General features: G+C 33.5%; 1 protein-coding gene across 2 annotated transcripts in view; it reads right to left on the bottom strand.

Moving 5' to 3' along the window:
* The window catches only part of LOC130894088 (uncharacterized), a 98,204-nt gene extending 71,779 nt beyond the window's left edge, over positions 1-26,425 (bottom strand). For both annotated transcript variants that reach the window (XM_057800663.1, XM_057800664.1), the window contains exon 1: positions 26,128-26,425. In XM_057800663.1, the coding sequence (XP_057656646.1) occupies positions 26,128-26,164 (37 nt within the window). In that variant the 5' untranslated portion in view covers positions 26,165-26,425. The remainder of the gene's footprint in view (positions 1-26,127) is intronic.
* Positions 26,426-27,666: the final 1,241 nt, after the last annotated feature.

Genomic DNA, 27,666 nt, shown 5'->3' with positions numbered 1-27,666 from the left:
TAGTTTATACTTATCAAGTAATATGTTTCAGAAAATTTATGATACCGATGTGTTTACTGACGTTCATTCGTAGCAAAATATAATTGATTCAAGTTCCGCTGATTATCAATATGAACAATCATTTGGAATAGAAGCCTATGAGAAGCCACAACTCTTTCAAAAAGTTTTCAAAAACATTTTCAATGATACTAATATTACTTTTAGTTTTGGTAAGTGGCTTTAAAAAAGAATTTGATCCATCTCTGGATAGTTATCAACTAATATGTAAATCGACTTTTAATGTTTTTTATTGCTTCCTCTGTCAGTTTAGTTGCGAGATAACCCATACATTTTCTCGTCTTTATATTTTATTTCATTCCTATTTTGATTCGGTTATTTACAATTCATGTTCCACGATATACAGAGTGTTTCAAAACGTTCGCATGCGAGTTATATCACTGCATTAAGCGAAAAAAATCACCAAACAATCACATGTCTATAACGCATAGATTAATCGCAAATTATCAATAAGGTTTAACCAATCAAAGCTTGTGGAACGTTTAAGCTCCTCCCTATCGAGCGGTCGAGAGAGCCATAAAAGTATTTAGCTGCTGCCGCATTTTTGAGCTTTGCGTTATAGACATGTGAGTGTTTGGTGATTTTTAATCAATTTTTTCGCTTAATGCAGTGATATAACTCGCATGTGAACGTTTTGAAACACCCGATAGACATATTTTTAGTCACTCGTTAGATTTACTTAGTTCCTATAATATTTCAATTTCCTCCAAGAACCTCCATACTTTTGTCTTCTTTTTCTTTGAGTTTTCTTTGAATTATGTTTCCTACAATTTACATTCAGTAGATGGAGAACTAAAATTTCGATAATGGGAATTGAAATGGAGAATAAGCTCGTAGACGACCAAGTTGTTATTGCTTGCGACGAGGACGATGCAGATTATTTATGAAAAAAATGGACCATGAATTTGCAAAATGAGGCTTGAATATGGATATGTTGAAAACAGAATATCTGCTGGTAGAAAGCACATGAAGAGACTCCGAACTGCAAATAAATAAAGAATATAAACAGTTTAAATACCTAGGAAGCATAATTCCGAAATATGGAATAACAAAATAATATGTAAGAATATAGTGCAACATAGGAAAAAACCTAGAGAAATCTGAACGTTCATAGAAGGTATACGATGAAGAATAGGTCGATTATACACGACTACAGAGAGAATACAAACCAAGCAACTGCTCTGGTACGGACACGTGATGAAGATAGATCTGAACAGGTGGCCGAAGAAAGCTTTGGTGTATCGTGAGTAGAAGTAGACGCAGAGTAGAAAAAGACGAGGAAGACCCTCAAAGACCTGGAAAGAAGGGATTGAACATGCCACGAAAGACGAAGCTATCCGGGAAAACGAGTGGATAATCAGAAAAGTGTCGCGTACGGAATGCTATAGGACCCTCGCTATATATACATGGTATTGATTCGGCCTTCTCCGGTTCTAATTTTTTAGATATGATCTTTTCGAAGATTATTTTATAGTAATCTAGTTTATGGGTTTTTTCTTTTATATTCCTTTATTGTTAAGTGCTCACATCACGTCTTTTAGGAACTCTAAGATCAAATAGTGGAGAAAACTTGAAAGATGTAGCCTTGAGGAAATTGAACCGCGGAGAAATCAAAAGAAAAGAAAATTTTCGTTTCTTTGGAGAAAACAAAAAAATAGACATTTCTGATCAGGTGGCAACTTATAATTCTTTCATGACAAAAACGATGAAGTGCCTGTTGAAGTGATATTTGGAACTTCAATGGTCAATGCTTACAATATGTATACAAAAATCCAAAATTCTAACATGTCTATAACTGAATTTCGTGAGAAATATTGTTCAGAGCGAAAACGGAAAATATTAACAATGTACAGTACCTCAAGAGGTCTAAAAACAAATTTTTCAGAGGTTGCTATACATACAGGGTGCGGCAGCATAACTTCCTTTTTTAAAAAGTTCGCCATTTAGTCGGTAGATGTCGTAACGGAGTGCTAGTGGTCTCGTTCGAGAGGGGGGACTATAAAGTTTTGTCCCGGCACAGTTCAGTCGCCATCATGCGTTGGAACAGTGAGGAGCGTGCGTTTGCCGTTGACGTTTACTTTTCGAGCGGATGTTCTGTGATCGCAACCCAGCGCGCCTTTCGGAATCGCTTTAATTTAGCCCCCTTGGCCCCTGTCCCGGACCGGAAATCAATTGTTACGTGGGTCACTACGTTCAGACAAACTGCAAGTGTGACAAGACGAAGAACTGGAGTCCCTCGGCCCATTAGATCACCGGAGAACATTGAGTTAGTTAGAACTTCAGTGTTGCGATCACCACGGCGTTCTGCGCGCAAACATGCGTCTGCCCTTGGACTTTCCGATCGTTCTGTGAGGAGAATACTTCATGATGATCTTCATTTTCATCCATACAAGATGGCAATTGTGCAGGAACTTTCTGAACGTGACTTCAATTCTCGGAGGAACGCGTGTGAGGTTTTTCTGGAAGTCGTTCCTGAGGACGCTATTGTTTTTTTTAGTGATGAAGCCCATTTTCATTTGTGTGGATCCGTAAACAAACAAAACATGCGCTACTGGGCTGATACCAATCCTCGACAATTGCATCAACGGCCTTTGCATTCACCTAAAGTCACAGTGTGGTGTGCAATTTACTCACGTGGAATTATTGGTCCCTGGTTCTTTGAGGAAAATGAAGTCACAGTGACAGTGAATTCGCACCGGTATGTAAACATGTTACAGGAATTTTTTTTCCCACGGCTAGATGAGTTGGACTTAGGGGACACTTGGTTCCAACAAGACGGAGCAACGGCACACACTTCAAGAACATCGATGGCTGTTTTGAGGGAACACTTCCCAGAGCGCCTTATCTCAATTAGGGGCGATTTGGAGTGGCCAGCCCGCTCTCCCGATTTGACCCCTTGTGATTATTTCCTATGGGGTTTTTTGAAATCCCGTGTGTATGTGAACCGTCCAAGGACCCTACAAGATTTGAAGACGAACATCCAGGAAGAAATTGCCAACATAACGCCTGCTATGCTGGCAAGAGTCATGACAAACGCCAGAAATCGGTTTACTCAGTGTATGGAGAATGGGGGACGTCACCTAACTGATTTGATCTTCAAAACTCAGTAAAACAAAACTTTATGTATGTGCCTGTATTATAAAAAACGAATAAAAATTTTTTGATTCATACAATAAGTTTTATTAACTTTTGAAAAAAGGAAGTTATGCTGCCGCACCCTGTATAAGAAGGAAAAGAATTTGTCAAAAACTAAGGTTTATTATTGTTTGCCAAGTTCTGATTCAAGCCACAAGAAAGAACTAAATAGATACTGTATCACTTCCAAAAAGATATTTTATGAAAATGATAGTTTATTTTGTATTGTTTTTTAAATAAAAATTGTTGTCGAATTATATTTCTCAAATTTTTAGGGGTGTAAAGTATTTGCTCACGATGAAATCTAGCATTGAGACCATAATTCGGACTAATATATATTAAACACTCTGGGAGACTAAGGGGTTCTTCTTCTTCTTCTACTTCTTGGATATCTGTCGATCTGTTAATTCTGAAGCTGCCTCTGCATCTTTTCAGTAGAATAATACGAAAAATGAGCGGTCCGCTGTCTACAAACCAAGAGAATTTAAATACAGCATTCCTTACGAACCATCACCGAGGCCCTACAGCTAAGTCAACCAGCTGTCTCTTGAGTCCGCTGTTACGCTTGAAGTGTTGAGATGTTAGTGAGGAAATTACATCAAATTGTCAAGTAATCGATATACTAAAAGTTGTCGAAAATGAGAGTACAAAATAGAAAACAAAACACATTTATAAAGAAAGAAACAAAACTCTTCATAATTAATCTTAAAACTTTCCTTTAGTGAAGAAAAATGAAAAAATTTATATAAAAGCAATGATATACGAAGATATATTGAAAAATTCTTAGCCTACTATAGAACCAAACAAAATTTCAATGACATAATATTTTATTACTCAACATATTCTCCTCTTAATTGGATTCTTCTTGCTCTGCAGAGCTCAACAGCTTTTATTACCTCCTCGTTCGAAGAAAATTCACGACCTTTTAAACTTTTTTTTAGCTGAGGAAAGAGATGATAGTCGGACGGAGCCAAATCTGGTGAATAATGGGGGTTTTCTAGTAATTCAAACCCTAAATCACGAATTTTTTACATGGCACATGGGATTTGTGTGCGTTGTCCTGCCAAAACAAAACACCTTTGGATAGCTTTCCGCGTCTTCTCTCTTTAAATTTTTTCATTCCATCGATTGTTGCTGTGTTTTTGGATCGTCGAAATGTACCCAAGTCTTATCCATAGTAACAATTCGGTTTAATAAGTCTACATCGTTTTCGAATCATGAACAGATCGAACGCGATGCTTCTACCCTTGCACGCTTTTGGTCAACATTCAAACATTTTGGGTCCATTTTGTAGCAATTTTTCCCATGTCCAAATTGACTGGAACTATATGATAAACGCATTCATATGAAGTATTGAGTGCTTCAGATATCCGTTTTAGCCCAATTCGACAATCTGATAGAATCATGTCATGCATCGATATTTTCGGGGACTGACACAGAAACTGGCCTTCCCGATCGGTCATCATCTTCAATGGAAAATTCACCTCTTTTGAAGCTTACAGCTCCATTGATATCACAGTGCAAAAGATGTTAGGTTAGGTTAGGTAAGGAACCAAACTGCGTAACGAGCGGAGAAGCTCATCCAGCTAGCTAGGGAAATAAAGCAACTTCAAACATATCCTTAAGTATCTCATTATAAAATACATTAAGCTGCAGGAAATGAATTTAATTGAAATAACAAATATGTTACAAATATTATTACGTGCTGTTTATTCTAGGGATACATTTTTTTTAAGAGCGGCAGTGATTATAAAAACTAATATAACGACCTACGAAAGGCAAAAATGAAGTAATACAAGCTACCGGTATAAATATCAAAACAAATATGCTGTCTCTGTACTCGGATAATATTTTACAAACTCTTGACATAGATAATAATAATGATACCGATTATGACGCTGGTATTGATGAAGAAGAATATTGAAGACCGAGAAGAAATAGACTCTATTGCATCCAAGAAGACCCTAGGATACGACCTGATAACAGGAAAATTTCAGGATATCGAAATCAGAAAAACCAGTGTATGAAAAAGTCCATTGTTGCAGCAATGATATTTGCTTTCTATATTAATTGGTTACAATCAACCCCATAGGAAATAGAACACAATTATTATTACAAAAATAAATAATGTAAACGTGAAGTTTGGACAATAAACACAGTTTCTTATTCCCCATCAGACTACACTGTCGACACCATTTATAATGAGGAGTTCAACTTGCACATCAATGGCAATGTCTGTATTCCACATTTTGGTTCAACCTTGAACACCTGAAGACGATACTCTCGTTATCATTTTTTTTGCATTTCATTTTCATAAATATTCGCAATCATTTGTTTTTGATTATCGTTAAATTGAAGCTTTTCAATTTTTTTCTTTGGCGGAGTAGAGCTAATGTCAACAACTTCATGATCTGTCTCGGGGTCAGACATGTTTAAGAAAATTACGCAACAGACAAATATAAACAATATCAGTATAATACGATTATAGATGCAGTCCCTGTACAATACCTGATATAACGGCTTCTTCAGCAATGCGGTGCTCGTCCCTTCCACGTGACTTTTTATTTGTTGTATATTATAGGGCCACTAATTTGAACAAATAACGATGCCGCACCGCGTTTCGACCGGGATGTTCACATGCTGATCACTTACTGATCATTGTTTTGGTTCACTATTTTTCTTTAGAAAGAAGCTGACTAACTTACTATTTGTACTAGTGAAAATAATTATGCCCATCTCCGAAAATTAGCAGTCTTTTGAATTTGTAACAAAAATATAAATGTAAAACTCAGTAGCTACAATAGTGAAGTGCGTATAAACGTTAATAGGTGAACTATTAGAACTACCTAGGAAAATGAAGTGTTTCGTTGATTAGATTGATTGCAACATGTCGGTTAATGGTGAGATTAGGTATATTGCTTTTTCATAAAAAAATAAAACTGAAAAGCTGCACAGATACATTGTATTGTTTTTCTTTCAGCATATTTGTTAATGTGACGATTCTAATTAAAGAATGAGATACTTTAAAATAGAAATGACATGGTAATTAGGCATCCCTGTAAATCGAAAATATGAAGTAGTTACAAGCGTAACATGTGACCCTGTTGCCCGCAAACTTTTCAAGGATGAAACTTTTATATTTTTGTCGTGTAATGAATCATGTTCGGAACTGATCTGGTATAAATCAATCGGTAGACGACTGTATATACGAGGAGAACCAATGTTTATTTGTTGATTTGAAGATGACTCAATTGTCACTTACTTATTGAACGATAATTGTAAAATATATTAATTTAATAACTAATAGATAATATTTACTAATGGATGAATAGACGATATAATTATTGAGCTAATGAGTGGAGTTGCTAAGTTAATTCAGCCAGTCATTGAATTTTAAAAATTTGGACAGTTGAGCGTGGTTATTCTAGTTAACTTAAAATTATTGGTACTTGATAAGCGTAAATGGAAATAACTATACAGACTAAGACGACATATGTAATATATTTGTTTGTTTTGAATAATTTTCAGTTGATAGCGAGAACAAATTTTTGTCGTTAAACCCAATAAAAATTAAATCAGTGAAATCTAAGCTTTTAAAGTATAAAACGTGTGCAATAGGGGATTTAAAGTAAAAGGGATTTAAGGATTTAAAGGAATAAGTTTAAATTCACTCGATCATATTTTCTCGGAGATTATAATATTAATAATTATTAAATAGTGCAAAATAAGCGAACGAAATCCAAATTTGATAAACGCATCATCATAGGTCGTGAAGTCCTGGATTAATCCAAGTTATCATGATTGGTACTAGCTTGAAATTCATAAAAACTTTAAACACTGATAGTTTCCTGTCTGAGCTGGTGGAAATAAAAATTACAGTGAGCCTACTTAAGTCAGAAAATTATCAATACCGACATTATTTATTGCTTTCAAGTAGAGCGAAAAATTCGAGAGTTATTGAATATTGGAAACTTCCAGCAAAGCAAAGGCCCTCTTTTGTATTGCTAATAGACATTATAAAACAAATAAAAAAGTTATTATTTATTATTATTATTCTTATTATATACATAGAAGGACTGCTATATAGTCGGTCCCTGTTTTATTAATGGTATTTGAGTGCTCTATAGTTCAGGCTTCTCAAAGGGTCCATTTTTAGGGCTTATTTATGATGACTTTACACCCTTTCTGAGTCAAGTGAGTGTTAGTGCTAGTGAGTACCCATGAAGACTATTCATCTTTAGATGAATAATATTTTTTTCTACGACCGTGCGTTTTAACCCACTTTCCCGCTCGAATTTTAGTTTTGAAAGTGTCACTTTCCCGCACTAGTGCGGGAAAGTAAAATGATGCACATTTTGACCATATTAAATAGTTTCTCACTTTTGAGATTATAACTATTGTTACTACAGGTAAATAAATATTTACAAAATAGTCCATCAAACAAAATTTAAACCTTTTCTAGCTTTTTGTAGCATTTTTAATTTTTTGAAAATATAAAATGATACAGATATTTTTTATATAACCATGTAATTGTTACTAAAACGTCAAAGTTGTTCAAAACGTCTTGGAAGTGACCGAATAAGTGCAATCTTCTTCTAAATTAAACCACATTAAACCGAATCCGATACAATAATATTAATTCATCATCAACCGAGGAAGAACTTCCCGAAGCCATTTTGAAGGCTGCAAATGAAACCAATTCCGAGCTGTTACCTGCTAACTGACTTAAAACCGTTGCCGTCACCGTCATCGTCATCTTTATGCGACCTGCAACCGATGCCATCCATCCTCATCGACGTCATCTACCCTCCAGTTGAAACCAAATAACTCCACTGGATCGGCAATTCTTACTAGTCTACAGAATGCAACAAATTGTGTTTTCAATATTAATATTTATAATAATTAGTAGTTTTTAGTTACAGTTTTTTATATTGTTATGTTTGTTGGATTAAAATAATTTTTGAAAAATGGGTTGGTATACTTTTTTGTATATACGGTCGTAGAAAAAATAATGTTCCTAACACATGCGTAAAGTGTCTTTCCCGCACTTGACCGCTTGCCCGCAGTCGCGTGCGGGAAAGTATCACTTTCCGCACTTGTTAGGAAAATAACTATTTCATTTCCATTTTAACTACTAACAAGGCGATCAAAAGGGTAAGGAATCCTTTAACCTGGGAGGAAACTTTCTCCGGGACTGAGTCCGCTGTCAGTTTTGAGAGGCAAATCCCGGCCAAAGGGCCGTCGATAGGGAATAATGCAGCCACAGCTGTACCCGCCCGCTGTATTTAAATTTAAATAAACAAAAGAATAATAAGGATTTAAGTGTGGAAATCGAGGAGGTCAATGTTGAGGCCCTCCTCGACGAATCCAACGGTTAGGATAGATTGCATCTAAATTTTACCTATCAATCCTACTGAAGTGTAGTGGAGGACCATCTTGCGTAAACCACAGGTTGTGATATTAAGTACGATGTCTTTAAGTCGTTCAGGGAAATCATTCTCAAGAAAGTTGTGAGAAATTCCATTTATTGGCTGCTCTATAATATCATGGCGATTGTCGTCTGCTCGTAGATGATCCTCGGAAAATTTATGATAGGAAGATAGAAAAATGTGCCTCGTTCGTAAACAATACACTAAAAATTTTGTCGCATTTCGTGTGCTAAAAATCACAATATATAACTCGTCGAGGAAAAAAAAGAGCTTGAATCCGTTGAATAAAGAAAGGATATAACTACTGCTCTCTCAAGACGCGTCAAACACTTCACACACACTTCTTCTTCTTATCACGCCTTACCATAACGTTTTTAAATGCGTCTCTGTCCCTCGCAACATACAACAATTCTCCGACGCTGAGATTTGCCAATTCTCTTATGTTACGGAGCTAGGATTTCTTCTTCCTGCACATGCCTTTCTTTCCCTCTACTCTGAATCATGTTCTGTAGAAGTAGGTGTTCGTTGTTGTATAAGATGTGTCCTATGTAAGATGTTTTTCTTATCTTAATATTTGCGACCAATGCGTCTTAGTACTTCGTCGTTGATGATTCTGTCAGTCCAGGCTATCTTCAGGATGCATTTATAGAGCCACATCTCAAATAACATTCCATGAATTCTATTCTGACGTGGAGGTTTACATTTCTGTTTGCAAACATTGAGCCTCTCGAGCCATTTCAATTCTAATCTTGATTTCTTAGTCTGAATCCATTTGAGCGTTCATGACTGAACCAAGATACTTATATTATAGAATATTATAAAATATTATAGAATATTATAGAATAGGGTTAATATTAATATTTTGGTTTTTACTTATAACCATGAATTTAGTTTTTTCCAATATTTTTAGTGAGTCCTACATTTTCACATTCTTGGTTGATTCTCTCTAATAGGATTTGAAGATCTTCTTCGCTCTCAGCAGTATCATCTGCGAATCTTAAGTTGTTGATTAATGCTCCCCCGATGTTTACCCCCTCATGTCAGTCCTCCAGCACTTTCTGAAATACAAACTGAGAATATAGATCAAATAGTTGTGGGAAAAGAACGCAGCTTTGGTGAACTCCTTTTTGAATTTATATTTCGTATGTCTCCATGTTCGCAACACTCACTACTGCCGATTGATTGTAATAAATATTTTTGATTAATCGTATATCGCTTGGATCTGAGTTTATCATGTTGGAATAGGCCAAACAGATGAATGGTTGATATTTAGGGTTGTTTTAGTGCTTGTTTTCGTGTGTACATCAATTCGTATTAAATTTTACATATTTACCATTTTCCATTCAATTCTTCAAAAAAAATTTCAAATTTTGGTGTTTATTTTCTTGCTCTGCATTTACTTGTGCTGGGGAGAAATTTTAAAAATGAAAAAATAATTTAAAAGATAATAAGAATTTTAAGATAATTTAAGATATATTTATCATATCTTCAAAAATGTTTTGATATGAAATTTAGTAAAGGCTTCTAATTCCACCCCAGTATAATGTAACAGAACTACCCGTGGTTAGTCCTTTAGTGCATGAAAATTACACAAATTCAAGTTTCTAGCTTAATGAAAACCCAATGTTAGTCACCACCTTTTAAGGGTGATATCTCTTTCGGATATGGGTGAGCGTAGGAAATTTTGTTATTCATAAGTCTCCTAATTTCATAGTAGCAGTCATATCCTGAATTTTGTTGCATGTCGGATTAATTATATATTGATATACTCAGGCTGTACATCGTTAGTGTTTTCCACGGCACTTTCTGAAATCTTTTTCAAAAATTTGTCATATTCTTTGTCGTATGAATAATCTGGATAACATAATTTCGAAATCTTATTCTGTTGTTGATTTTTGAATGTGACACTTTTAACACTATTATTTATCTCCCTAGCGATAATAATGTCAAGGTAATGTCGCAGATAAAAATAGAAAATTTCTAAATCAAATTAAATTCAATAAAAAAAAATTATAATTTAAAACGAGCTGCTATCAGATAAATGTTTGTATGCACGTTATGCATGTTATATACCCTCCGGTTACTGACTAATTCTTGAACCAAAGACCCCTAGTAAGACTGTCACTCTACGAACATAATTATTCCCTTATTAACCTTGATACATAAATAACTATTCATTTTTTTTTTAATCAAACTTCAAAAATTTGCTATTGCTATTATCTTTCTTGTACTTGAAAATCCCTTAATCATCTATATTCACCCTAAAAAAATAAATTTTAGTTGAAAGAAAACTGAAAAATATGTTTTTATAGTTAAGATCAAAATGAAAATATGAAACAACTTCTAAATTGTAATTGAGCCCAGCCCTCAGCAATAAAATATTCGTATCAGGGTCCTCTGAAATTCATTGGAGTTGAAGGATGGATCATATTCAAACTAAGAGGGTGCTTCTTAAGTGTTGATACTGAAAACACTGTTTTCCCACCACTACACCAACACTCACAATTACACTGTCTGACTCGCATTTCGATAACCAAGTTATCGTCTTCAGAGACTGAAGGTAAAATAAACAGTTGGTTGGTAACTGGATATCGAAACGCGTGTCAGTCAACGGTTCCAGAAATTCCAGCTTACTCGTAAGTTTTGAGATTGAAAAATAAAAAATATCTATAATTGGATATAGCTTTATTGTTTTTCAAAATATTTTCCATTAACATCAATACACTTTTGCATGTGTCTGTTGAATCAAATTTTTCCATTCTGGTTGAGGTACCTTGTGATTTGAACGCATCAACCGCTTTTTCAGGTGTAGGAAAACGTTGATCTCGCAATTTATTTTTGATCTGCGGGAATGAGAAGAAATATATGAAATATATGTCAAACAAGGATGTACGGAGGATGACCCATCAATTCGTTTTGAGTGTTCAAAAACGTTTCTGCTTGAACTGATGTGTGAGAGCTCGCATTGTCGTGGTAGAGAATGATTCGTCTACTGCACTTGGTTTCCCTAATTTTTTCTGATAGTTCTAGTGAACAAATGCTGGTGTATCATTCAGAATTTACAGTTCTACGTTACTTTAATAGAATAGTGACAATATGTCCGGTACATTCTAATTTTTTCCTCATGTAAGTAACACGATGTTCGAAAGTATGTAGTTCAATTAGAATTTTTTTATTGTGTTGAGTAGTTTCAATCAATAATCACAATTTATTATGATTTTCTTCAGAATGTTTCTTTATGGCGAACGGTTTCCTTAACATTTACAACGATGTAAAACTCTACATATCTCCTTAACCATAAATTTTATCGAGTTAAACAAAGAGTATTATTTTGTTCAAAAATACATTGAAACATTTATTTTTGCTATCTTTAGATTGAACATGTTGGCCCTGTAATAGTAACGTATTGTTAATTGAGCATGAGCCGCCCGTGGCTTTCAGATAGTAGTGTAATTCATTACGTCAAACATACTAAATGGACATACACAATCATCCATTACTATTCAAAATATATTTAAATATAAATTTGGCAATTTTAAAGGTCTATATGTATTATCAAGTCCTGGAATACCCTCCCTGTATAAAATTCTTAATGTAATGCGTAATATTTTCTAACCATACTTGACGCTAACAGATTGCGTTTATATTTCATGCTAAGTGAGGCATCCTTCCGTTCAATTGATGACAGCCTTCTGACTGACAAGGCACCGATAGAAAATCAACCTATCGTCGACTTACTTTCAAAACCTCCTAAGTCAGTTTAGAATAATTTTACAGGAGGCATGAAAAACCTGTATAAAGTGCCATACACCAATTATGTGAACTGATCTTTAATTAACCAATAATTACAGTTGGTTATGACTTGTTTACAATGATTTCTGATGAAAAATATAATTATAAACTTTATAGCCAGACGTACAAGGTTCTAAGCCAAAAAACCAAAAAAAGACTAGAGCAGTCATGTCAAAGATACGACCCGCGGGCCGCTTCTGGCCCCTGGGCCGTATCAATAAGGCCCGCAATCGCAATGTGTCACAGAAAGAAGAATCATATTTTTTTAGAGCTTTAGACTTCATTCGATTCCTTTATGAATGTTTTAAATACTCGTACTCCCAAGTCCACGGATGTTTATAAGTAATTTCAAGGGCAGCGAGTGGTTGGACAAGCGAGAGAGGAAAGACAGCATCACCATCTCTTAGCAGCAAGCGGAAATATTATTATTACTTTTTTCGATAGAATCGTCCACGCGCTTCCTTAACCATATAAAATGAGTGCGTCGGCGCGACGTGAGTCGGTTGAGTCGAGTAATCGAAGCGAGAAGGATTTTAATTGTTTATGCAAAGTGGTGATTGTGAAGGTATTGTGAATTTGTTTGTGTCGTGCGTGTCCGATATCCATAATTGTTGTGTAGAGTTCCATAATTGTTACGAGATGATACTGAGGCAGAATTTTTCAGTCTGAATGAGAAATTGCATATTTTTTCATAGAATGGAAAGGTAAATCACTGTGTTTGATTTGTAATCGAACAGTTGCTGTTTGTAAAGAGTTTAATTTGAAGAGACACTATGACACGAATCATAAGTCAAAATTCGATTTGAAAACTGAAAAAAATAAAAATCGACACAGTGTCATTTTCAAAGCTTCAAGGTCAACAATCGATGTTTACTAAAGCTGATACAGAGAGCGAAGTTGACCTGAAATCAAGTTTTATTATTGCAGTAGAAATCGGTAAAAGATCAAAACCTTTTACTGATGGTGATTTTATTAAAGACTGTATGTTGAAAGTGTCCGATGTTGCATTTCTATCTCAATAGTCAATAATTCAAAATATTTCACTCTCAAGAAACACTATGCGTCAAGAATAAATGATTTATCTCAAAATTTGGTTCTTCAACTGAAGGAGAAAATTAAGGAATTTACAAACTTCTCACTGGATGTTGGCATTAACAGTAACTTTGAAATAATTGAAGATCTATCAAAGTGCATTCTTTTGACAGGTACTACAACAGCAAAAAATGATATCTATTCTGCAATTGAGCATTGGCGCTCCTGTCAAGGCTGGCAAGCATTCGGGAGTTGTAACTAATTTAAAACAGAAAATATTAGGGAATTTTGTGAGATTTCACTGTATAATTCATCAAGAGTCATTGGTATCCAAACATTTAAAAATGGACCATGTCATCCAACCTATAATTAAAATTGTAAATTTTATAAGGAGCGAGGACTAAATCACCGACAGTTCAGGCAATTTTCACAAAATTTGGACGAAAAGTTTTCTGATGTTGCCTTTTTCACGTGACCCTATTCAAGCTTCCATGTTAGAAAAAGGCAAACCAATTAATTATAACAATGACTGGTGGAGAGTAAAAATATGACTGTCACACAAATGTATTTATATATTCAAGCCTTTAAAACAAAGTTGAGGCTGTGGGAAAATCATGACTTACAAAATGAATGAAATGCAATTCACAATTTTCAACAATACTTTCTATTTTGAAGCTTCACAGTTCATTTGCAAATGGAGTAGACAGATCTTCAATCGGACAGTATTTTGGAAGAAAAATATTATGAGATTAAAGCTCTTTACATTTTATAAATAACGATTCAAGAATTTGAATCATTTTTACGTGAGCAGATGTTTTCCGCCAAGAACATAAATAAGAACAAACATGAAGAAAAATAAAAACAGACATCATGAACATCGCTACTAATGAACATCTCCAATGAACCTACAACGAATCTGATACCTGACATCAATGAGCTTGTCAAAAACAAGAGAAAGCAGGTATCTGGATCCTAGAGCTCAACATAATTATCTACCATCAACTGATTTCTAATACCATTTAATAAATAAAATGTCATAATAATTTAGTTCATGTTTTTTATTGTCAATCTGGCCCACCTTCGATTCAAAATTTGATATATGGCATATATGGTAGGGTGTCATAAAAAAGATGATAGTTCGCAGATATTACTTCCTTCAGTTGCTGTGAACGATCGTATTAACTTTTTTTAATCGTCAGGGGATTTTGATAAAGAGGAACTATAGAACCAACCTCTTGACTTTTTCATCTTTTTTCCAATGCCACCATTAAAATTCAGTTTGTAGTATAGTTTTCCAGCAGGTCTGTACTATACGGCACAAAAATCATTAACAGTAGGATCTCTAATTTTATATCCAAAAAGAATTGATTAGTGGTATTTTAGAGCCGAAAAGTTTTTGAAATTTCTATAAATCGAATATTCAAGTTGATATGATAAAGGATTCAAGCGAGCCGATTTACAATAAATTTATCTATTACGGATTCTTCGCTAAATTGTGGAATGCATTACGTAGCACCACTTTCATTTCTATTGATTTAATTTTCTAGTGCATCATTATCAGTACTTTATTTATTCATTTCCAATAATAGGGCACTATCTATTCTGGAGGAAGATGATCTATTATTAGTTTCATTTGAATGTGGAACTAGAGATAATATGAATTCATTTCTTCTCATCCCTCCCTACATCTTGAGAACGAAAAAAGTTTACTATTAAAATAAAAAATCATATAGCAAAGTACATTGTAATCATATCATTTGAATCAAAGCCACAAAAGTCTAGTCTTCAGCAATATTCTGTCCTAAAACAACATAAATCACAACCTCCCATCTTCGTTTTTCCAACAAACAAATCCAATCTAGCAACTTAAAATCTAATAGACTACATATAAAAGTTAATTGTGGCATCCTAACCATATATTTCAATAGAAAACAGTCACAAAACTTTTTCAAATTCGAGTTACTTAACTTATTTTCGTCATAACTCGCTTAACTTTCATGCTAGACGATTTGATAAAACCTGAATTTAAAGGACTCGAAAATTACGCATTTTCTGGAAAAATTATTCGTATAAAAATCAAAGCTTATACCTTTTTAAAGTACTTTTTGAGTTTTTCGTGAAAAAATGTTGGAATAACTCAGAAATTATTGAATTAAATAAAAAAACTTCATTCTACATTTTCTTGATAAATTTCAATTCTCTATCGATTCCTGGTGTTATTTTGAAATTTCAACTTTCCACCCCCGAGTAAAGGTGGCATTCACCCCTGGGGTAGAAGCATACATTGACACCAAATCAGGTTTGTTATTTGCATCATTTTTAAACTTCTGTCAAAATTTCAAACTAATCCATGACGGTCTTTAAAATTGCGAGGTGATTTGCTTGGTTCACTGTACTAGTAGTTGACCTCACTTCTAAAATAGACACACACTCGATTTACTTTAAAAGAATTAGTTCAACTGTTACCAAATGATATTTATAACCCCCGAGATACGATTTTCAACGGATTTTTTTGACCCGTATAAGTTTTTTCCTAAATACACCCCAGAGCACCCCCGTAGAACCACTTACGGGCCCCCCCTGTGAATTTCAATGGCAGAATTGATCCAAACGCCCCGGACTATTTGAATAATGACGGCCGAATGCAAATTGCAGATTTTTGAGTAATTCCATGAGATGCACCGACATAGATGGTTTTGGGATTGTCCGACAGATGTTACTATAACCAATTCAATCGTTAGGAGCTTTGAAGGTTGTTAAATAAGGATATTTTAAATCTATTTGTATCAAAACCTTATGAATTATAAAAATCGGACTTAAAAGGTTTTGAAAGCCAAGGCTTTGCTTTGAGTTATGATGATAAAACTTCAGGCAAAACGGGGATACAGTTCTTCCTAAGAATATGCACGCAAAGAAAGAATCAGCACTGTTGTTTCAACAAAGTAACACTAATCACATTTCTACGTGTCATATTAGCTAGATCGTGATAACTTTTCAACGACATGTAATTCAAGTGGGTAGAAACATCTTGTGTAAGATCAAAGACGATAGATAAAGAAAATTATTTATTTAGAAAAATGTTTGAAGTGTATTTCTTATACATCTGTTCTCATTACAAGGTTGCGAGTAGGTATATTTAAAGTTAAAAGTATTTGCTGATTGCGCTTTACTTCAAATTTCGCTAACACAATATAAAAATAATACTAATTGAATTTTTGAATTTTGTAATAATTTCAACACACTTTAACATTCACAGCTCTTGGGATGATTAACATTAAAAAGATAATTATATATTTTTGTGAAAATTACTGGTACACTTGATTTTTTTGTTTGTACATTCTATTAGTAAAAAAACTAGTTTTTTATTGTAGTAAAAATTCTATTATATTTATCAGTAATTCTATACAGAACAAAAAAATTATCGCATCACTGGTATTTTAGGATATTTTTAATAAACATTTTTGGCTTCTTATCATGGGCAAAAAATATCACAATTTCTTACAAATTTTTTTGGAAGCTAAAATGCTCGAGTAAATCATTTCTGTCTTGGAGAATGCATTGAGATCGAGAACTTTCTAAGCAAATTGTGTTATTGTATAGTGAAAATTTAAATTTATTTTGTTAATAATGGATATGCCTCAACATTTAACAAGACATGTGACGAATGATGTAGGCGCTGGAATCATCGCGCTCATACACGATGACCGCAGTCAAAGATACGTCGCTAGGGTAATTGGAGTTCAACAAAGCACCATATCCAGAGTTGTTATTCGCTACCAAGAAACAGGGCAGCTAACCAGAAGACCCGGATAAGGCAGCGGAAGGGTAACTTCGGTAGTAGATGATCGTTATTTGAGATTAACGGCGTTAAGAATTAGGCATACCACCGCTCGAAGGCTGCAAATAGATCAGATAGGCGTGTACCAGTATATAGGCGACTTTGTGAACGGCACGATCTGGTTAATTTTTGTCAAACTGAAAGCTTTGGTGGTGGCTCTATCATGGTTTGGGGAGGAATTTCTTTCAAAGGTCACATGGAGTTAGTATCAGTTTATCATTGAAGACTAAATGCTGACAGGTACATAACCAATATCCTAAAACCCCAATAACACAGAGTTGTCACCCATATGCCTCATATCGGTGACAACTCTGGTCGTCCACACACTGCTAGAGTGGTTCGGCAGTACTTGGCGTACACGTAGCCCGGACCTTAACCCAATAAAGCATGTCTGGGACCATCTAGGATGGCAAATTCAGTAAAATCCGGCACCAATAAGAACACTAGATGATCTTCAAAATGTTGTTTTCAACTTTTTTGGATATTGGTATAATTTTTCACTCAGTTATTGCCACTCTTCTCAAATCATATGTTACCTCTTCCATCCATTTTTTTCTCGACCTGCGCCTCTTCTTCTTCTACTTCTCTCTGCCTTTATTTATGCTCTATTGGCAATTATGTTTGCACTAATTATGCACATATATCCTAAGCACCTGACTTTTTGGACTCTGACTAGTGTATATTACCTTGTTAATCCATTTCAAAACGGGATTATAGTTATGTAAAATATGACATAGAGTACCATCTTGTTAAGTGACATTAGTCTAGATATCATTCTTCAGTTCTTATACAATTAATGAAGTTTCTTTGGTTCGTTTGTCATATTTTACATTATTTTTGTTCTCTTTCTGAATTATAGTTACCAAACGCTTTGGCTGCAATACCTTTAACCTCAAACAATAGCAGATATAGATGGATTTCGAATCATTTGGACACTCGCTTTGTTAGGAAATTATATCTAAATGTATTGTTTCTTTCCTTGCAGATACCATGCGATAAAAAATTTCAAATAGACCACCAGCACGTTAAAATTTCTGATCATATTGCTGAATTGGTATGAATTAGAATGAAACTTGGAGATGTATCATCACATCTCACATAATCGCAATGTTTCTAACCGTAGTTAAGAAAGCGAAACTAGAAAGACATTATTTTAATCGAGACCTTTTTCACGCAATGATATCAAATATTCAAATAACTTTTCCTCCAAATGTATTGCGAATTCAATATACCAGGCAAACCAAAACTTCGAAGTAACAACGTTGAGAAAAGTAAAACTGAAATTTGGAATAACATTTTCAGATTTACACCGATTCTAGAGGACGGTATACTGCTCATTTATTGATAAATTCTGACAAAATCGTACATCATTGCTTCTAAAGAGATAAAAACGAAAAATGTACTGGCAGTGGCCAGATATGTACAACATTTTATCGAAAAACGAAAAACGAAAAAGGCTATACAAAATTTCAAAATCTCTCACCCCAACTGTGAGCTGTGTATTGTCCATTCTTTGAATAGAATTGCCGAAGAGATTAAGGAAAACTTACTTTTTAAATAATCTCCTTTAAATTTTCTGTATGGGTTAAGTTTTATGAAAAAACTCACACTTTTCTTCCATCCCAATCTATTATTATAAGAAGGGGCACTTCTTTTATTGCGAGAGTTTTCGTGGGTATTTGATCTTCCTTATATCCGACCTTAACGAATCCCAATGGTCTAACTTGACACTCCCATTGTGACTTTGCATTTGCATACAGGAAATTGAAAGCGATGATCTCAAATCAAAAATAAAATCAAGTATCAAGAAAATAACAGAAACTTAATTAAATAAATAAGCATATTTACAGAGAATATTCTAAAATCTATATTTTTACGATTTTATTCGATATTTATGTGATACAGATAGTAATAAATCAAATATTTGACTTCGATTTTCTGGTCAATATAAAATGTAGCTTAGAAAATAAATATATTAAAGTTGCACATGGCAAACCTCGGATTTCATTAACTACAAAAACTGCGTCCGTATCATATTTCATGTATTTGATTTATCTGATTTATTGATTTGTTCAGTTCATTGTTACTTAGGAGCATATTTTCAGTCAACTAAACTCAGTTGAATAAAAGTTTTATAGGTAAAATTACTCGCAGTTCATTTGAACGTCTCAAAAGTCATCAACGGTCGCTGAAGGGTATGTTGATAAATTTGTAGCACACAGGAGAGAAATAGCTACAAAGTGTTTAGAACGTGTGGTGGTGTTGAAATAACATAGAATTTTTGAACAAATATATCAACAGTAGTTGTATAGCAGGAAGAAATATAATTTTAAGACAAAAAATTCGGCTGTTCTAGCGAATGGTTAATTCATGCAATGATTATTTAATAATCGTATTTTAGACATGTAAAAAATGAAACTTTATTGTATAATAAAATATTTTAAAATTAAATCTACCTTTACTTATGTGTTTATACTATATACGGGACAGAAGTACTTCCTGTCGCATAAAAAAATACTTTTCTGACATAACTTATATCATCGATCAATCGATGAATGTTTTATTCGTATGATGTCAATAAAATGTCATATATCGATTGTAGTAGGTATAAAGTTTTGCTCAAATACCACATGTCGGTCATCGAAGTTTTTTGCGTACTTAAGAATATCAAATACCTTTCTTACTTAACTTACTTCCTCATTCAATCGATGAATATACTGGCCGACAAGATTTTCGTAACACAGGCGAGACCTTTATTTTGAAATTGGAAATTACCGTCCAATAATAGAAAAGATACTTATTAAGCTCTAAAACGTACCACTTTTCAATAGCTTAATCATCCCTGTTTACATTAGCAGGTAGGTAATTTTATAGAGGGGTGGTTGATATCGGTAAATTTTATGGTGTTTCTCTGTTCATAGTGCAAAATGTCGAGTCAACCGCCGCAGTTGCAAAAATGTTCCTGACAAATTTTGCTATATTTGTGGAGAATTTATGGTGAAATCGCAAGCCAGGGCATTTTCAGAAAATGTGAAAAAAGTCTATTTCGAATATTTTGGTACTTTAATTGGAGACCAAGACAAGCAGTGGGCACCCCACGTGTGTTGTGTTAGTTGTAGCGTGTCATTGGTGAAGTGGATGAATGGGAAGAAAGAAAACATGCCTTTTGCAATTCCAATGGTAAAGCGCTAACCTACTAACCATTTTGACGACTGCTATTTTTGTCTAACAAAGACTGAAGGTTATTCTAAGAAAGATCATGTATCCAAATTTGCTATACGATCTGTTCCCCATAACGAAGATTTACCAGTACCGATTGCATCTTTAGATCCGCAAAATATTGTTTTAGAAGATACTGGAGACATCGTAACATCAGGATGCTCCGAAGAACAATGAACCGACCCTATTTTTACTCCGAGTACCAGTTTTGTCGAACCATATTTGATTCTCAAAGTGAGTTGAATGATTTAGCACTTGATTTGAGGTTAGCAAAGCAACAGACTGAACTTCTTGCTTCACGTCTTAAGGAATTATGACCTTTAGAAAAAGAAATGCTACATTTTTTGTATTTTACAGTATGGAAAATAGTAGTGTGCGTGTACGGATATAGCCTTTTAAATAGTTAAAAATATTTTCTGCGCTTGCCTCAAATTCCGCCATGTTTTTCGGGCACTTTACAAATAAACATACGGTACAAACTACGTTTTCTATACAATTTAAAATAAAAAAAGTAAAGAAAATTGCGTATCTGTTAAAAACAGTGGAATTAAAATGAACATATATTTATTAATAAAAAATTAACAAGTAAAATTGCTTTTCGAGGTAAATTCAATTCATTGTAAATTCGGAGTAATCATAAATTCCTAAATACTTGGGCGTTAATTGGCCCCATGTAACATTTGCAACTAGCGTGCAAAGTATAATGTTTTTTGTTATTCCTGTTCTACATTTCGTGTGTCATCAATATTATTTTTCTTGGAGTTATTTATATCGATATTATTATCATCGTTGGCTTGATTATATTGATGGTCAGCTTTATGGACCTCTTTTTTCTTGTATCCTTGATTCCATATACAAAGCTCACTTGTAGATGGTACATTTTGTATAGCAGTTTCTTTACATTGCACCAAAAAAATATGCAGAAGAGCAGCAACATGTGCACAACGTCCTAAACTTGATCCTTCACATTCACAAGTCCCTACGTAAAATTTTACGACTTTCAGAATTAATCATAACCTGGTCAGAGTAGCTAGTTTTTGTGTAATACGATGCTTTTATTTGACTTTTCAAACAATAAATATTTTGAGACGTGATGGAATCAAAAATATCTATAAATTATTACCGTTAACATATAGCTTCCCTCTTTTTATAGGTTTTGCTGTACTGTAATCTGAAATGTTTGACTCATTTTCTTCATCGTTATCACAAGATTTATAATTTTTTTTCTCTACTATGCAAGATGAAATCAGATAGTGATAGATAGATCATCAAATAATTTTGACAAACTTGTTGATGGAAATTTTTGCCATTAATTGGGAATCTCAACAAAGTACTATTATTTACTGCTTGACGATTTCGTTGCTTGTCTTATTCTAGCTTCAACCACTTTCCTTTGTCTAGACTTGGATCTACTGGGACACGGTTGCGAATTGCATTCTTTACCCTAAAAAATTTATAATTCATTTTAGTGGTCAGAATTTTTTTAATATTTACAGAAGAATGCAGTTATACTTGTCATTAAAATTGTGATTCTAACCACTCAGCTAATTCTGCCTTATTTCCACCATGAGGACGTCCAAGACATTTTAACCATCGTCTTAATTGAATACAATTATGAGCTTCTACCATTGGATGCACTAATGATGCACCATCAATTAATATTTCATTTAATATTATTGATGACAAAGGTGATACAACTTGTTGCCTGGCCATATACAGAAAAAGTGCTCGAAACTTTCATATTGCCGCCGTTTAAACATGGCGGACGCGCGTGCGCTGAGTAAACCATTAAAAAGCCTATTGATAGTCTAATGAGGGTACTTGATATTGAACATAATCCCAGTGGGTGGCGCCTATTTATTTACTCGTCTAAATACAGTTTAAAAGCAGTGTTATTACACAATTGAAATTTAAAACCGTCTAGACCAGTTGCTCATTCTGTGAAGATGAAAGAACTTATGAAAATATTCGCTTGCTTTGTTGTTTTCTTTGTCTATGGGACAATCGGGCAGTAGATCAGCACTATTTAAAAAAAATGGCAAGCAAAAAATGAGTTTCAGCCGGGATCTCAAAATGTCAAGCTTATACCCCTTGTAGATCTCAAAAATGTCCTTCTGCCTCTCCTTCACATTAAACTTGGATTGATAAAAAACTTTGGAAAGGCTATGGATGAAGAGGGTGATGGATTCAAATACCTTAGAGAAGTCTTTCCCCATTTGAGTGATGCAAAATTAAAGAGACGTATTTAAATTGACAAATAAGAAAATTGCTGGACGATGACATGCATGGAAGACATTTGTCAGTGTAATGAGGGGATTTTTGGACAACAATATGGATCCAAACTACCAACAGTTAGTTGATGAACTTCTAGACGCGTACAAATCCCTTGGTACTCGAATCTCATTGAAACTTCATTTCCTCCGTTCTTATCTGACATTTTTTTTGAAAATTTGGGAGCTGTCAGTGATGAGCAGGGCGATGTGATTTTGATAGATGTGAGGCATGTTTATCAGATATAAACTATAAATATTGTCAATATATACGATTTAAAAAACGTGAAATTATTTTTTCAGTAAATATTAAATATTTTAGTAATGAATTTAGTTCTATAAATAAAAACTTTATGTTACAATTATTTTTTTCATATTTTTTTATTTGTATAGGTCCATTTTATCACGATATACTATTCATTCTTGTGTTACAACAACAGAATTTTTTTGTCAACCTGTGATTTATTAAACTCAATTCCAAAATAACATTTGAATATGTTTTCTTATGGATACAATGCCAAACATCGACTATAGTGGGTATATTGTTCTACTTCTAACATGTGTTTTTTGGTTAGTAATTAAAAACTGATAATGATAACGTGAAATTAAAATATAGGATTATTGAACTTTCTAGTTAAAAATATAAAAATTTTACCGTGAATAGACTTTTTGTTTTCTTTTATAACCATTTAATTTATGAGCATGTTCACCTTCATAATGAGGAGAAAATTGTGATTATGAGAATGTTTCAAAATATTTGTTAATACTGTTATTTAACGTAACCATGCGTAGTTTTATTTGTATCATAATTACTATATCAAATACTACAAAAAGTAAAACCTTGTGATGGTTACAGTTAATTATACATAATATATATGGTTTTATCTACAGTGCCTACGTTTTTATAATAAATTATTTACAATAGTACAATCTTGTTTGGTGAGTGAATATAAGGTACTTCGCGACTTGATGCAAAAATTATAAAGTTAGTATATTATATGAAAATAATGCTGTGACAAGAAAATTTATCATACGACCCTTCGTTTCTGAGTTATGTTCCTTCAAATTTGCGGAGCATTTGATAGGGTACGATTGAGGGATGTAACTAATCTACTGAAGAGAAGAAACATTTATAATAAAATTAATCGAAGGCCTGAACACCGATATATCAAAATGGAAAATAAACTGAGCTTTAGAATACCTGTGACAGCCGGTATCAGACAAGGAGACAGCCTCAACCCGATCTTGTTCAGCATCATAATGGATGAGATTATAAACGAGGTAAATCAACCTGGAAGAGGATACCCGATGGGAAACAAAGAAATAAAAATAGTGCTGATGACGCAGTGCTCATCTCATAAGACGAAAATTACTTACAAAGGCTACTGTATGGGTTTGAACAGATAGCGAAAGCTTTTAACATGCAGATATCCCTGAAGAAAACCAAATCTTTTACAGTATCCAGAGTACCGAGGTGATGTTAACTCGCAATATACGATCAAAGTGTAAACAAGTGATGTCATTCAAATGTTAAGGAGCGAACATAACAAGTAATAGAAATCTAAAGAATGAAGTGAAAGCTCAAACAATAAAGGCATCATTAATATCATGGTACCTGAGAGATGTGATGACATACATCTGGTCTCTAACCAGAGCAGAGAACACCATAACTAAGTACTATTGCGAACGCTCAGATAAATAGCGAGGCACACATTATTTGACCACAAGAGAATTGATGAAATAAGGGAGATATGTGACATCTGGAATGTACTGAGATGGGCGAGAAATCAGCGAAGGGAATGTGGTGAGACAATTCGCTGAACTGAAGTTTCTATTATGTTTAAGGTTCTTGTGCTACTTTTTCCATTTATTCCTGTCCTGGGTATTACTTCACCATCTACGGACTCCATTTTGTTCAGTTCATTTGTTACTTGACTTTCCCATTAGCTTTTTGGTCTTTCTTTGAGCCGATTTCTTGAGGAATTATTATTTTTCAATCATTTTATATGACCTAGACAACGTATTTACTGTAATTTCATAAATCTGGTTATAAAAGATTCTAATTTCAGGGTTCATAAGGAATCTACTCTCTCTTCTAGCTATGTTTTTCTTTCGAAGGTTTCAAGTTTTTCTCAATTAGCTTTTCTTAAATTCATCGTTACTTCTATATAGGTTACTGTTGACCTTATTATTGTTCTGTATACTCTTATTTTAGTACATCTACTGAGGCCAGAATGTATGGTATAGGTTTGTCAGTGTATCGAAAATTGTTAAGCGATTTGAATAAATATTTCTCTATCGTTATATTTTTAAATTTAGGTCCATTTTTTCTATTTTTTTTTTTTAGCCATATATACTCAATCTTGTCTTCAATTAGTTTCGGTGTTGAAACAGTCACAGGGCTACCCGTGCGCTGGTCAACTTCAGTTCTCTCTCAGCCTTCACTAAAGCGTTTACATCACTCAAAAACACGCGCATGAGATAGAGAATTGTCCCCATAAGCCTTTTGCAACAATATCTAGCACTCGATCGGAGTTTTTTTTCAATTAAACGAGAAATTTGATATTGATAAGGTCGTTTCAAACCGCTACTGCACAAATACATATCTTGATCAAGTTTTATCTTCAGTTCAAAAATTTATGGACTTCTAGCAACAAGTAGAAGAAAAACGACATCGAAAAAGACATAAATGTCGAATGGCTAGATATTAGGATGGATGATTGCTAGGAAAAAGATATGAGAGAGATTTTTAAAGATAATTCTAGTATTTATAAGTTTACTTTGGGACTGTTTTTTCGAGAAAACATACCTAAGGATTTTGAGATAAACGAAGAAACTCAAAAATTGTGATTTTGAACTTGATTATTTCTGTTATCCCACAAATCTCTACATAAATTGATGGAATTTTTGATGTATTAACAAAAATCTCAATAAAGAGCAGATTTGGACCCATTGTTGTGAATAAAAATATTCTCACCTCTTTTGAAATTTTTCCCATTGCGTGTGAATAATCTTGTATAGATTGTTTATTTACAATCTTAGTATTTCGAAATTAAACGTATATGCTGAAAATTGTCATTTAAGTTTCTTAGCTTTTATGAATATTCAGATTTATGCTACTTTCCGATTTTTATAATGCATCGACATTTGTTGATATACTGTAAGGTTTGATCTAATCAAATGTTATTTATTTTATATTATACAATACGTCTTAGCTTTGTCACCGTGCATAAAAAATGATAATGTGTTCCCGAAGAATAAATTAATGCTACTTTTCATTTATTTGATTAAATTTTCGGTTGTCACATTTTAAAAAATGTGAGTTAAAACCACATTTGTTCAAAAAATTACATACCTGTCAGAAAGACAACAAGAATCACTAAAATATACATGTCGAAAAAAAACTTTTAGCACTTTCGCGATAAATTATTCAAATCAAGACCACTTTCTTACAGTCATTTCGCGAACAATTTTTTTACAAAACTGCAGTAATGTTATTTGAACGCGTCGTCATAACAACCGATAGATTGCGATTTATTTTGTTTGAAATGTATTCAGCGCGGCAAATTCTACTAGTGGCGGCATAACGATCGTTTATTGTTGAGTCTGTCAGTGAACGCGTGTGGAACTTGACTTCCAGCCGCTTGTATTCTGAACTAGCGCTACGAAAATTTTTCTGCAATGTGGGGAGCGTTTCACGTTACTCCAATAACAATCAGTGTTTATCCACATATTTATAGAATTTTACTGAATATATCACTTAATAAATATTATTCACATAAAAAATTATTGCTTCTGCAAAATAAAATCCTGCATTGCTTTGTAATAATAAATGTACTTTAATTTCTTATTTCTCAGACCTTTTGATATATTAATGCATCTACGCGTTCTTCTTTTTTGATCTCTTCTCTTTCAAAATTTCAAGCCTTTATCATATTTCGATAGATATAAGAAAAACAGAATTTTGAAACAGACCAGACCTAAAATCAAGAACATTTAGAAACTAAAATAAATGTACACATATGAATCACCCTGCATATTGTTTACTTTTCGCAATTCACAAGAAATACTTATCTTATTTCCATCCAATATTCCCTATACCTAAATGCCATAATTTCGGAGTTATCCCTACATTTGCTTTATCTCCACCGAAATAAGCTGCAATAACAAATTTGATGTTTAAATAAATTATAATTGTTGAAGTTTATTGAAAGTCATAATGGATCATTCATCTGAAAAAGAATTGATATATTGTGCTTGTTACTGGTTAATTTTTAGTCACTGCACAAGCAGTGCTGCAAAATGTCTGCGAAGTTTTGAAAATCGCATGGCTTGTTATATTGAAGTAAATGGACAACATTTTGAGTATCTGCTGAAATCGTTTTTACTGGATGTTTTCTAAAATTAGTAATTCTTCTACTTCACAAATGTGGATCTACTTCTAACATGACACAAACATTTAGAGACAAGATTTGTCTTGCCAAACTCACTGGCACAGGTTTGTATTTCATATACTAACTTTACCTTAGTTTTCGAATTATACGCCTACAAAGTTTTTTTTTATATTTAATTCAAGTATTGTTTATTATTTTTTATTTTGGAACGGTGAATATAATTAAAGTATTGCATTGAAGGCTGAGACAAACTACTGGTTATTGATTCAAAATTTTTGCAGGAATGACACACCCTGTATAAAATTATCTATATTGACTTCTTCATCATCAAAGATGAGACTATTTAATAGTTGCTGAAACTTTTCCCATATCATTATTAAGCTTTATTTGATTTTTATTAGAGCCGGAACTGATTTATAATAATGATTTATAAGAGATAGTTAGAAATTTGAAATTTTGTCTTATGAATTAAATTTTATTTTGGTTATGATAGAATTATG

Source organism: Diorhabda carinulata, chromosome 5 (genome assembly GCF_026250575.1).
Source record: "Diorhabda carinulata isolate Delta chromosome 5, icDioCari1.1, whole genome shotgun sequence".
Classification (NCBI taxonomy): domain Eukaryota; kingdom Metazoa; phylum Arthropoda; class Insecta; order Coleoptera; family Chrysomelidae; genus Diorhabda; species Diorhabda carinulata.
The sequence above is the reverse complement of the archived record's forward strand: the minus strand, read 5'-3'. Positions and strand labels throughout refer to the sequence as shown.